Source organism: Pelodiscus sinensis, chromosome 1 (assembly GCF_049634645.1).
Source record: "Pelodiscus sinensis isolate JC-2024 chromosome 1, ASM4963464v1, whole genome shotgun sequence".
Taxonomy (NCBI): Eukaryota; Metazoa; Chordata; order Testudines; family Trionychidae; genus Pelodiscus; species Pelodiscus sinensis.
In genome coordinates, this window is record NC_134711.1 from 101,718,871 (window position 1) to 101,732,540 (window position 13,670).

General features: G+C 43.8%; 1 protein-coding gene across 1 annotated transcript in view; it reads right to left on the bottom strand.

Moving 5' to 3' along the window:
- KDM7A (lysine demethylase 7A) overlaps positions 1–13,670 on the bottom strand; it is an 86,528-nt gene that overhangs the window by 56,587 nt on the left and 16,271 nt on the right. Inside the window, exon 2 of the mRNA XM_075939680.1 lies at positions 3,101–3,186. Within this exon, the coding sequence (XP_075795795.1) occupies positions 3,101–3,186 (86 nt within the window). The remainder of the gene's footprint in view (positions 1–3,100; positions 3,187–13,670) is intronic.

Below are 13,670 nucleotides of genomic sequence, written 5' to 3' on the forward strand. Positions count from 1 at the left end.
TCTGTCTTCACTTTATTAAAATAAGCTCTGGAATTTGTTGCGGTTTTTCCAGAAATAGCAGCTGCAGTCCAACACCGATTGACAGCTAATTAATCTATTTGCATCTCCCAGTCATTATACGTGATAGGTAATTATTCCAGTGATGTATTATTTTCTGTTGAGGCAACAAACTGTACTCTTTAAAAGACACTTAGGAAAATAAATTGGCTCAATTAAACATGTGAAATTTATAGTGACTTGTTAACCTGAAAAATCAGTGTTGTATAGCTAGTTTAATGAGTCAACTATTCAAATAAAATTCAGTACCACTTGAAGTTTTAATTAACTTTCCAAATCTACTTCCTCAAATCACAAATATTTGAAAAATGCAACAAATCAGCAGCTAATATTCTGATTTGCAACACACAACTTCCATCAAAATTCATCTGTGATGTAGTATACGGCAATGAAAGAATACAGTAATTGCACTGTACATTTATTTTTACAGAGTAGAACTGATATTTATAATCAGTTTTTAAAATCCGAGAGCTGGAAATTAATTTTATTTTGGTTAATTCTTTTTCATCACTTGGTAGTTAGGGAGGTATACCACGACCTCTCACATAGGAGAAAATATTGAAGAATACAAAGCAGTATGAAAAAATACCTATTTAAGTGTCAAATTATTTTCTAAGTTGGTAAAATCCAGTAAGACAGACTAGAACAATACACAAAATAACTTTGTTTAAAAACAAATGTGTTGATTTTTCTGATTTAGAATGGATGTGTAATGTAAAAATGTTTTAACCCTAAGTAGAAAGAAAAAAAATATTTGTCCATTCACCAATGTAAACAAGAAAGGCCTGCCAAAATTACAACACTAAAAATGGATTAAAGAAATCAGTTGGAGTAGATAATCGTTTAGGAAATGGAGCAACAGAACAGGTCAGAAGTTGACTTTAAGATAGAACAGGAGAAAACTTTATTTAATTTTAATTTATTGTTTTAATCAAGATTTTTACATTTGGCACACCAGACCAGTAACCACTTCCAATTAACTTATGTAAGCACACTTTTATGATTTCTACCTGCCCTCCCCTCCGCTTGTCTTTCTTGACCCTTGCCGATTGCACAATCACAATCTAGATTTTAGACTGGAGTGATCAGTGTTATTTGTTTGTACAATAGGGATTTAATCCTGTTTAAGGTCTTTAGGTGCCTAAATGCTGGACCCATGGTATTAAAAAAGGTTAAAACTAAGCATGTTACATAGCAGTTATCTGGCTAATCGTGTAGTCAATACTACAATTAGTTGACAAAGGGGCCCTCTGCAGAGCCACAACAGAAGCCTGTTCGAGCCAGGACTGAACATTTCTGGCATGCACCAGCTCTGGACCGCTGTGGCTCTGCATTTAAAATGTCTTAAGAGCAGTGGGCAGAACCATATTCTCTACTGGATGGGAAACCAGAAGACTACAGGCCACAGTGGCGCTGGAACTATTCTTAGGTTGGAGTGCTGAATTGTGTTCTCCCACAGATCTGTCTGTGCCCCTTACTATACCAGTCCAGGATCACACCTAGGGCTGTCAACTCTCCCAGACCAGGCGCCATTGCTGCAAATGGCATCCAGCATGTCCATTCGCAGAAAGTTGGCAACCAAGCTACAAATGGAGACAGCTGCAGAGCCCTGGGTTGGCAGCGGGAACCCGAGCAGCTGCAGAACTTCCAATGCTGGTGGCCTGGACCCTAGGGACAGTGGGCTGGAGAGCCTGCGGGGATGGTGGGCAGTGGGACCCCGGGGTAGTGAAGTTGGTGGGGTCCTGGGTAGGAAACAGGGCCAGGCACTGGGCATGAGGTAGCCAAATACAAAACCTTGGGGGTACTGCAGCATCTCCCAAACCTATGACAGCCATGCTGATTTGCACTTTGCATTGTTTTGGAGAAGAAATTGAATATTCGGGGAGGATCTTCAGTGCCTAGTGGCAAACAATCTTCAAATTTTTGCTTTATAAAAAGTAGAGTTTGATAAGACACAAGGTACTAGCTTGTTCTAGTACCCTGTACATTTAATTGGCTCAGCTCTTAGCAGAGAACGCAGTGCTGCTACTACTACTACTACTACCACCACCGCTGATTCCAAGTTGCATCCAAACTCTGCTTTTTCACTTGCTTAGGAAATCTGCATACTGAGATTTTCAAGTAATTCATCAAGGAATAAAGTCAAGTTTTTTCTTCCCCTCTTTTTATGTATAATCTGCACCACAAATAGATTTAATGAAGAGGAATGGATGGAGAGGAAGTCTCTGCTGCCATTGTGTTTGAATGATGGATTCTTATGCAATTCCTAGGAGACTTAGGATCGCACAGCAACGTGTGAGGATTTGTTTATTATATATATTAAATATATTATAAATAAATTATATATATTATATAAAAAAATCAGGAAACTGGAATGGAGACAAAAATAAGAAAAATTACAAAGACATAAGAGAACAGATCCCTTTTGCAGTTGCAAGACTCAGATTTCTTTGACTGCAATTTGTGCGAGGCCTGCTATCCATGGAAGAAAGACATAGAGCCTGTTGGGCTGTCCTTTCAACTGCTGGCTTCTTCTGGATTTGAAACTGGAAATTAATCTGCCGTCCCTCCCAATTTCCAGTTATTACAGAATTGACTAAATTCTTTTTTATAAGTTGCTACTGTTGAATGTTGTAAATTTTCGCTTGCCTGTTATTTTTACCAGTGGCCAAATTCAGGCTACCTAAAAAGCCACCACTGTGATCCCTCTTCTTAAACTCAATTTTGTTTTCTTCAAACTCCAGTCAGACTCCAAAACAGAGAAATTTAACTTAATATTTGATCTTTAGTCGCTATTAACATTTTTAATGACAGATAGGAAACAAAGTAAGCTGGATTGGAGTATCTGCATATCTGCTGCCCTGCATCATATGACCCTCGTCAGACTTTAAAAAAACAAAACAAAACAAAAAAAACCACTTAACATTAGTCATAAATAGCCTGTTGAATTTTGAATGTCCTTCTTAATTTTTTCCAGTTCCATGTTGGGGAAAGAATACACATAGTTATTTATACCTTTGATCTTTGAGAATTCAGTACTTACTTAAGGAGGGTCCATGCAGAACTGCACAATTTGGGCAGTGGTACAGATCAATGTCAACAGCATGGTGCTCTTCTACTCTGACACAGCTGAAAAGAAAATAATTGTTTTCAGTGCTCATGAGAATGATTTTGTTGTTGTTGTATAATGTCAATAGTCCAGGTCCTTTTATTCTCCTCTCTATCCATGAATCAATGTTAAGTCTAGCAACAGTTACCAGACCATATTGCAACTCTACACTGTCAAAGCTACATACACCACTCTAAAGCCATCAAACTTGTGTGTGTCACTTTTAGTTTCTATATAGCTTCTTTAACAATATGCAAATCAAAGTTTAACTGGGAATACTTTAATAGTATCTAATAAAAAGTAACCAGATGGAAGTAAAATTCACAGTAACTATACAAAGCAAGAAACAGTGATTCTTGGATCATAATTACAAGAAGCAGGGTGTGCAAGGTCATTAAATCCAAGTTGAAAAAAATGTATAACTGACGTCTAAGTGCTGATAGTTTACAGAAGACAGCAAATAAGTTTTGTTGCATTCCATGTGGCAATGCATGTCTTCGTTAGCATACTGTAAAAACAACAAAAGCACACCAACTGCTATTCTCAGATATAAGGAAAAAAGGTAAACTATTCATTTTCCCTCATAACTTCCCTTGCAACAGCAGCTATTTAAGAGTGACCACACTAAGTATATTCTTCTGCTCTGTAAAACAGGTGCATCCTTTTGAATAAATGCACCCATATGTCAAAGAGTTTGAAAGACAATGCATTTAATGTACATTTTTCCAGATAAATTAGGAAAAAGTGTTTTAATTTTAACTGGCAACTTTTTTTATAATGTGTTTAGCCTGTTGGGTCTTGGAAAATTTTCAAGTCACTGGACTGATGATGAGATTAAGGCTTCAAGGATAAGAAGATTTCAGAGAGATAAGTTATTTCCCCCTTGTAAATGTTACTTCTCATTTTCTTTGTCCACCTTTCTATGATCTCAGTTCTCCTAGCTAGTATGATCTACTCCACCTTTTTGGCAAGGAGGATGTAACACTGGAAGGAGCAGAAAATGACAGTTTGCACGAATAAAGCTCTATGTCCTAGGTCAGTGGTTCTTAAGCTGGGGTGCATGCACCCTCTGAGGGTGCGAGACATGCCAGATTTTTATGATATATCTTAGGTTTAAAACTGACCTACTTCAACAATTTTTAATAAGGAGTGCGAGAACTTATTTTGAGAACCAAAGGGGTGCAGGTTGCAGTAAGGTTAAGAACCACTGTCCTAGGATATACAACAGAGAAAAGGAAACAAGTACTACAAGAGATGTGTTTTGGAACCCCAGTTTGTTTTCTGCTGAAAAAGTCCTCCCCAGAATCCTTGACTCTCACTGTGCTCCACAAGGGTGAGAAAGGAGAGCAAAGTTGTCCTGTCATGACTTTTCTGTGTCCTCCCTGTGTAGGAGATTAAGTCAATACTAGAGATACCTCTCCATTGTCTGCCGTACAAAATGACTCAGTGACTGGTAGCTTAGCTATCACTGTCTTCAATATCTTGGGCATAAAAAAAAATCAAAGATAAGAAAATATATGCGCAAAATACTTGAGGATAATAAACATTCACCTTTTTTTCGAATACAGGTAGTCCCCGGGTTACGTACAAGATAGGGACTGTAGGTTTGTTCTTAAGTTGAATCTGTATGTAAGTCGGAACTGGCATCAGCCGCTGCTGAAACTGATCAGTTTCAACAGCCGCTGAATCTGGACACCAGTTCCACTTACATACAGATTCAAGATAAGAACACCAGGCGTCCCCAAGTCAGCTGCTGCTGAAACTGATCAGCAGCTGATTCCAGGAAGCCCAGGGCAGAGCAACTCTGCCTCGGGCTTCCTGTAGTCAGCCGCTGGTCAGTTTCAGCAGCGGCTGACTTTGGGACGCCTGGGGCAGAGCAGCTTGGGTGCTGCTGGCTTGATCCAGTAGCGCGGCTGCTCCTCGGAGCTACTGGACCAACCCAGCAGCACCCCAGCTGCTCTGCCCCAGGCATCCTGATTCAGCCACTGCTGAAACTGATCAGCAGCTGAATCAGGACGCCTGGGGCAGAGCAGCTGGGGTGCTGCCGGGTTGGTCCAGTAGCGCCAAGAAGCGGTGCTGCGGGACCAACCGGCAGTGCCCCACCTGCTCTACCACAGGCCCCCGGCTTTGCTCCATGTCTCCCTGGTCTGCTGGGGGGGCACTAACTGCGTCACCCCCCAACAGACCAGGGAGACGTGGAGCAAAGCTGCGGAGGACCCGGGCCGAACTGTGGCGCTTCCAGATCAGCGCCGCGGTCCGGCCCGGGTCCTCCGCGGCTTTGCTCAGTGTCTCCCTGGTCTGCAAACCAGGGAGACGCTGAGCAAAGCCACAGAGAACGCGGGCGGACCCGCAGCTTCCAGATCAGCTGAAAGCGCTGCGGGTCCTGCCCGGGTCCTCCGCCGCTCTGCTCAGCGTCCCCCTAGTCTCCAGACCAGGGAGACGCTGAACAGAGCGGCGGAGCACCCGGGGCCGGACCCACGCCGCTTCCAGCTGATCTGGAAGCGGCGCGGGTCCTGCCGGGTGCTCCGCCGCTCTGTTCAGCGTCTCCCTGGTCTGCAGAACAGGGAGACGCTGAACAAAGCAGCGGAGCACCCGGGGCCGTACCCGCGCGCTTCCAGATCAGTTGGAAGCGGCGCGGGTCCGGCCCCGGGTGCTCCGCCGCTTTGTTCAGCGTCTCCCTGGTCTGCTGGCTCCGCCAGCAGACCAGGGAGACGGGGAGCAGCTTTTCTCGCCCCGGAGAAGGCGGGCGGCGGGACCAGGCGTCCCGCTGCTCTAGTTCTCCGGGGCGAGAAATCCCCGTTCGTAACTACGGATCCGACATAAGTCGGATCCGCGTAACTCGGGGACTACCTGTACTGTACATCTTTCCCACCCCCACCAATAACAGAACTCTTTCAAAGTAAGTTTGTTATATGAGCTAAGAGGTTATATGAAGGTTGTATTTTTTTTGTACAAAAATGAAGAGAACCTTAAAACAAAATTATTTAACTTCACATAACATCTACTATATGCACAAGAGTTTGTGCTTTTGGCTGTGTCTGTCCATGAGCCTGTTTGTTCAAGAACTCCTAAATGGTAAGAGCTAGGAACACCAAATTTGATATGTAGATTCCTCTCATAACTTAAAGGTTAGAGTTTAGTTGTGCCAAACAATGGGATGTGCATAGAATGTGATTGTTTCTCAAACAGAAAGGGAGGGATGTGACAGCAGGGACAATTATACCACAGAATGATCACAGGGGATCACAGCGGCAGCCCCCACACTCACACCCCAACCTACATCCTTGACTCCTGCAGTCCCCATTCCCTGCCCTGAACCCCTCTTCATACCTCAGCATGGATTCCTGCATCCCTCAAACCCCCAGCGTCCTGCTCTGAAAAGCTGGGTAGTCTTCTAGTAGAATATAAAGCTGATCTTTTAAAGAGGTCTTAAAATAATTTTTAAATGACATCGACATGATTTGTCTCTCCAAAAGATGCTTCTGTACACAATAGGAAAATAAAATCCCCATTTTAGCTAATTTGGGCTTTCAATAGTTATTCTCATGTCCAAGATTGATACTCTATTTTTAAAAAGGCATATTACTGTTAATCTCCAAGCAGTTACAAATGAAAAAAGATTTCTGATTTACTATACAAAAAGGTTTTCCTATTACAAACTTTCACCAATTTTTCCATTATATTTTGACTAAAACTACTAAAAACACTTATAGTAGTTGTACCTTTATTAGCAAAACCCGTTTTCAACTGCTGCAAGCTAAGCAAAGAATAATCCCTCCCACTCCTTATTCCTAGAAAAGAATGCCAAAGTGAGCATTTTCATCCAGAAGAATGGGGGATAGAGATATTGAATTAGTTTGGCAGATTCCATGGAAATCTGGTTAATCATTAAGTCAAGACAATTGCCTCCAAGTGTCAAAAGGATGCCAAGTGAGCAAAATCTGAAGATTCAGACAATAGAAAGTGCTAAAAAGACGTCAATGTCCCAACCCACCAAATGACTCTGCAGAAAGTATTTTGTGTAAGTCACGATTTGTCACTCCTTCAGGGAGGAAATTAAACAACTGAAAGATTTTAGCGCTTGGGTTACAGAGGTCTGAAGAAATACTTCGTTTTATTTTAAACCCGCTGTACAGTATATTAATTTCAATTGGTGACCCCCATTACTTGTGTTATGAGGAGTAAATAACACTTAGATTATTTACTTTCTCCACACCAGCCATGATTTTATACAGCTCTACCATATCCCCTCTAATTCATCACTTTTCCAAGCTGAAAAGTCCCAATCTTATTAATTGCTTATTAATAAGGAAGCTATCCCAAGGTGGTGGGTTCCTGCATGGCCTAGGAGCTAGGGCACTTGCCTGGGGAGGAGAGGGTCATGCGTTCAAGTCCCACCTCCCCCTGTTGCCCTTTTCTGTACCTTTTCCAATATATCTCCTTGAAGAGGAGTGACTACATCTGCATGCAGTATTCAAGATGAGGGCATACCATAGAGTTATATAGATGCAATATAGTATTTTCTGTCTTATTAACTATCCCTTTCTTAACAATTCACATTGTCCGCATATTGAGTGGATTTTGAGAGAACTATTCACAATGATGCCAAGCTTTTTTTCTTGAATGGTAACAACTAACTTTGACCCGATAATTTTTTATGTATAGTTGAGATTAAGGTTTCCAATGAGCACTACTTTGCATTTATCAACAATGAATTTCAGGGGTCGGCAACCTACAGCACACACCGTTTATGGCACACGAGCCAATTTTCCATGGCATGGAGGAAGGAGCTCATCCCCGCGCCTCCTCCCCCGCGTAGCTGCTGGAGAGCACTCCCTTCTCCCTGCAGCAGGTTAGGCTGCAGCACTGGGGCTGAGGCTCCTCAGAGGAGCCGCAGCCAGCCCCAGAGGTGCTGCTGCTGTGACCACGCAGTCTGGGCCAGCTTATAGAGATGCCGCTACAGTGGCCACGTAGTCCGGAGCCAGCCTGGAACTGCATGGCACCAGCAGCGGTGCCTCTGGTTTCCAGGCTAGCCCCGGACCCTGTCAACAGTGACAGCAGGGACTCCAAGGTCAGCCCTGGACTGCATGGCACCGGCAGCAGGGCCTCTGGCCTCTAGGGCAGCCCAGGACAGCATGAACAAATTGGAGAAATGGTCTGAAGTAAATACGATAAAGTTTAATACGGACAAATGCAAAGTACTCAACTTAGGAAGGAACAATCAGTTTCACACATACAGGGTGGGAAGCGACTGTCTAGAAAGGAGTATGGCAGAAAGGGATCTAGGGGTTATAGTGGACCACAAGCTGAATATGAGTCAGCAGTGTGATGCTGTTGCCAAAAAAGCAAACATGATTCTGGGATGCATTAACAGATGTGTTGTGAGCAAGACACGAGAAGTCATTCTTCTGTTATACACCAATTGAGGCCTAATCGGGGCAGAGTAGTGTGTCCAGTTCTGGGCAGGAGGCATAAAGGATCTGTCGAAAAAGGCTCTCTCTCTCTCTCAACAGATCCCCCTCTGGGATGCTGCTTTTTGCCAACAAAGTGCTGAGTCAGCAAAACGCATCGGCCATTTTTATGCAAATTAGGCACTGGATATTTAAATCCCTGCCTCATTTGCAATGTTGACCTGCCTAATCTGCATCCCTCTGCTGACAGAGGGACGCAGTCTAGACATATCCTAAGGGTCCCAGTCTGGCCACTAAGGGTACGTCTAGACTACAGGCTTTTGTCGACAGAAGTTTTGTTGACAGATACTGTCGACAAAACTTCTGTCGACAAAGAGAGTCTACACTACATTCAGTTCTGTCGACAAAGCAAGCTGCTTTGTCGACATGGTAGTGTAGACGCAAAGGACAGTTTACATGCAATAACACCTTATGTCGACAGAAACTCTTCTTATACGCCGGGTATAAACACACAGGCAGTCCCCGACTTGCAGGTACGAACGGGGCTTTTCTCGCCCCGGAGGACATGGACTGCGGGACCTCGCAGTCCCGCTGCCCGTGTACTCCGGGGTGAGAAAAGCTGCTCCGCGTCTCCCTGGTCTGCAGACCAGGAAGCTGCAGAGCAAAGCCACGGAGGGGCTCCGGCAGCGGGACAGCCCAGACGCATCGCGGCTGTCCCACTGCTGGCGTCCTCAGAGGCTTTGCTCCCGGTGTCCCTGGTCTGCTGGGGACGGTCCCCAGCAGACCAGGGGCACTGGGAGCAAAGCCGCAGCAGACCAGGCTTTTGTTGTGGACCCTGGGGCAGAGCAGCTGGGGCGCTGCCGGTTGGCCTCTTAAGGGGGGGTAGTCTTATACGGCGAGTATAGGTGAAAACCTATGTTTTAACTAGAAAATTAGGGGGTCGTCTTATACGCCCAGTCGCCTTATACACCGGAAAATACGGTATATACAGCAAAACTCTGGGATCCAGTGTTCTGGTCCTTATGGATTCCATCTCATTTATCAGTTTTCTCCAACAGCAGGCAAAGCACCACATTGACCGAAATAGCAAACTGTTACTTAGTCACTACCCTGGGGCACAGTCTTTTGTGTTTGTTTGTTTTATATTATTCTGAGGGACAGAGGAAATGCTGGTAAACAAAAACAGACTGATAAATTTTCATTGTTTTGCACAGCTAAAACAGTTCATCTTCAAAAGGCAAATGACATTATCCCTTATTCCGGGAGCAAGCTACAAAATAGAAGTCAAAATTTTCAAAAGCAACACATACTTTAGAACAAAGTGGTGAACAGTTTTTGGGTCAGGGACTACTGACCCACAGGGAAAAAAAAAAAAAAAAAAATCAGTCAGGGGCTGCACTCAAGTGAGAAAAAAACCCTGCAACACATGCAATATCTTCACTGATGTGGCCCCCCAACTGAGAAGGAGAAAGACACTTCCCACATTCCCCCTCACACATCAGAGCCTAGGAGGACCCAGCCTAGTACATTGTGTGCTCCAGCCCTGTAGGGGGTGGGGGAGTTGGAGGGGAGGCCTGGAGCACCAGCGCAGACTCTCCAGTGCTGGGGGGAGGAGAAGTCTCTGAGCCTTGGGGGCTGGATCCAGGCAAGCCGGGGGCCACATCTGGCCCCTGGGCCTGAGATTCCCCACCCCTGGTTTTGGAAACAAAGCCTCACTGAAAGTCAAGCATGACTATGTAGCACTTTAAAGACTAACAAGATGGTTTATTAGATGATGAGCTTTCGTGGGCCAGACCCACTTCCTCAGATCAAATAGTGGGTCTGGCCTACGAAAGCTCATCATCTAATAAACCATCTTGTTAGTCCTGTATTTTGTTTCAGCTACACCAGACTAACACGGCTACATTTCTATCACTATTCTGAAAGTCAAGCATGTGTGGGTAAACAGGACTTAAAAGCTTAAGTGACTTGGGCTCTTAAGTCCCTCAAGTACTTCTGAAAATTTTACAGATATTCTCATTTCCTTCATTTTATGGAGGACCCAAAGTCATAACTAAAAAACGGGTAAAAAGTGCTGAGTGATCTCTGAGGAAAAGCTTTAAGAGTTTTCGTTATTAGCTACAGCTATTTTACAAAACATATTAGGTAATCACACAGAGCAATTTGGCTACATCTCATTCATCCAGTTTTTCCTTCATGTTTAGCTCTTAGAAAACCGACAAAGCTATGGATCCAAGTCTGTTGGGAAAACGTCAAGAGCTCACCTTCTAGAAGGATCTGTGTCTTGAAAGAAAGAACGAACGAAAGAAAACACACACTAAAATATTCAGTTCTCATGCTTTCTTCCCTCCCCCTACTTTCATGAATAGTGTTTTCAAGACTGACAAAGTGAATAGGAAAAAAATTTAATGTAAAAAAAACCAATATAATTAAATGTTGGAGTGAGTTTAGCAGGCTAGTTGCAGTCTGTCTACTGAATTTAAAATGAAAATACACAGATTTAATACTACAACATATTAAAAATTTAAAATATTTTGACTCAATGTGTTTGGCTTTTACAAGAATGGTTGCCACTAGAAGCTTTGTGCTTTTGTCGCAAATCTCAGCACTTATATCCTGCATCTCAACATTTTCAACAAGAAAATCTACTTTATATAATGCCAAAGTAATGGAGAGAGACCTATTAAATATTAATTTAATTCAAAGCAGAACTGACCTGGAAAGGCAGAACTATCCATTTAAATCCATGCTATTGGCATGAAGCAGAAACACACCTGAAGACACTTGCATTTCAGAATTTCATGTTTGACATGTGAATACACAGAACTGTGTCACAATATGAATAAAGACTGATAAATGAGAAATGGTTCAGCAATTCCCTAAATATTTCACCACAACAATTTAACCATCCTTCTGTCTCAAACAGATAAATAGTTGATTGAAATTCTGTTATTAAACAAATAAAATATTTTTTACACTGTGGAATGTTTTTCAAGTCTGAACTGAATATATGAAAGTCTTTACAGGTTAATCAAAATTGTTTAGACATTGATTCTGAAAAGAAAGAACAATGTACTTGAAAATACAAGAATTTGTACAAAAGGCAACATGTCTGCTAACTACAAGTATACAAACTCACATATAAGTAGTAATTGGCAATGCACATCTATTGTCTTTCTATGAAAAGAGCACAGAATTTTACCAGATGTTTGAAATATTCACTACTTACAATCTAGTCCTTTGTGAATATGATCAGTACACAGAAAATGTTAGAAATCAAATTAAGTCCTGAAAACACAATGAATAGTGCAAACACTGTAAAACAGAAAAACATTACTGTAAGTCTAGCCATTTTGCTACTAAATGCTAAGAAAGTCACTTAACAGTTTACTTACATTTGAAGACCTAGGAACTTAATTTCTAACAGCTAGGCTGTTAGAAGCCCAAATTATGATATACAACTGCATTTCCAATCATAAAATTATCCCCAGGATGGGCAAAATAGAGCACATAGGCCGACTATAACCTAACATTTTCCCCTGCCATACCATTTCTCCCAGAAACTGAGGCAGCTGCCCTGGAGCCTGGTGATTTAAAAGAACTCAGGGCTCCTCCATAGCATCACCATTACCACTGCAGTGGCCAGAGCCTCAGGTCCTTTAAAACGCCACCAGAGCCCCAGGCAGCACAGGCCAAGCAGCACTAAAGGGCTGGCTGGGAGAGACTAGCCTCCAGCTCTCTCCCTTTCACTTGAGGCCCTGTGCCTTCTGGTAGTGATGTTGCCCATTGGGTAACTGAATAGTAATGTAGCCAATAAATATTCATGTGGTTACACAATTATTCAATAGTCCTTGAGAGCAAGGCGGCAGCCAATGCCCTCCGGCTGCACTCCCAAGGAAATTCCTGCCACCCCGCGCTGCTGCCTGCATATCAGAGGCAGCAGCACTAGGTGTCAGGCAGGAGCTGGTCTGCAAGGGAAGCCCGTTTAAAAACCAGCTCCCCCTACAGACCGGCTGCCTGTTGCTCTGTTCTGCTGCCTGTGTGGCTCTCCAAGTTGCCCCTACATTCCCTGTGTTTGCCTTTAATTCCCTTATCCCACCCCTGTAGTTCAAGCAATAAAGAGACAGTTGTTCAAGGGACAAGAGTTCTTATTTGGGGAAAACAGTAGGGAAAGGAAAAATGAGGGAACCGGAAGTGGGGAGGGAGGGAGGGCTTAGAAACATGAATGGGACTTTCTGCCTCCCAACATCCTGGAGAGTATGGCTGCCCTTGAGTTCCCCTCAGCCCTGGTGGCCCCTGGGGTGTGTGGAAGCAACGGGGCTGGAAGTGGAGGAACTGGGGTTGTCATTGGGGAGGATGGGGTTCTTGGAGGAGGCTCTTTCTAGAAATGAAGTCAGGTGCTCCTTCACAGTGGTAGAGGAGGCAAAGATGGTCTCCTGCTGCTTAATCTGGTGGTGGTTCTCTCCTGGTGCTCTGCAGTCTGGTCCAGGTGCTCTGCCCACATCTCCTCCATAAGGGAGTGCACACAGCCCATCTGCTCCCAGAACATATCCTCCCTGGTCAGCTTTCATATATGGATCAAAGCCACGTGGGCAGATGCTGGAAGAGGGGAGTATGCACCGAGCTGGCTGTTGTCCCAGCTGCAAAGAAAAGTTACAAGGGCAAACTGTACAGCACATACATTGTGTTTAAGCTAACAGATCAGGGTTAGGCTTCACTGAAGATTTCTGTAAAGACAAAGGAGATGTGTTCCGTGCATGTCCAAATGTTTGCTTTGAAGCGGGCACTTACAGCAGGTGCACAGACTTCTCAGGGGAGCATCAGGATGCCCTCAGCCTGAAGGCAGGCAACATGGTAAGAGGCCAGGGCAGGAGCCTGCAAGTGGGAGGGGAAGGAGTGGCTTCCCACTGTCTCTGGCTAGGTGCTCTGCGTCTACCACCCACGCATCGGAAAAGATTCCCCCCTGCACTCACACAGATTATGGTGCACACACCATGCTACCACCACAAAGGGAAGTGGTGCATTTGCTGAGGTCCAGAACAGTCAGGAGATTCTTAAACCTACCCTTTAAACATCCAAATGCACATTCAAAC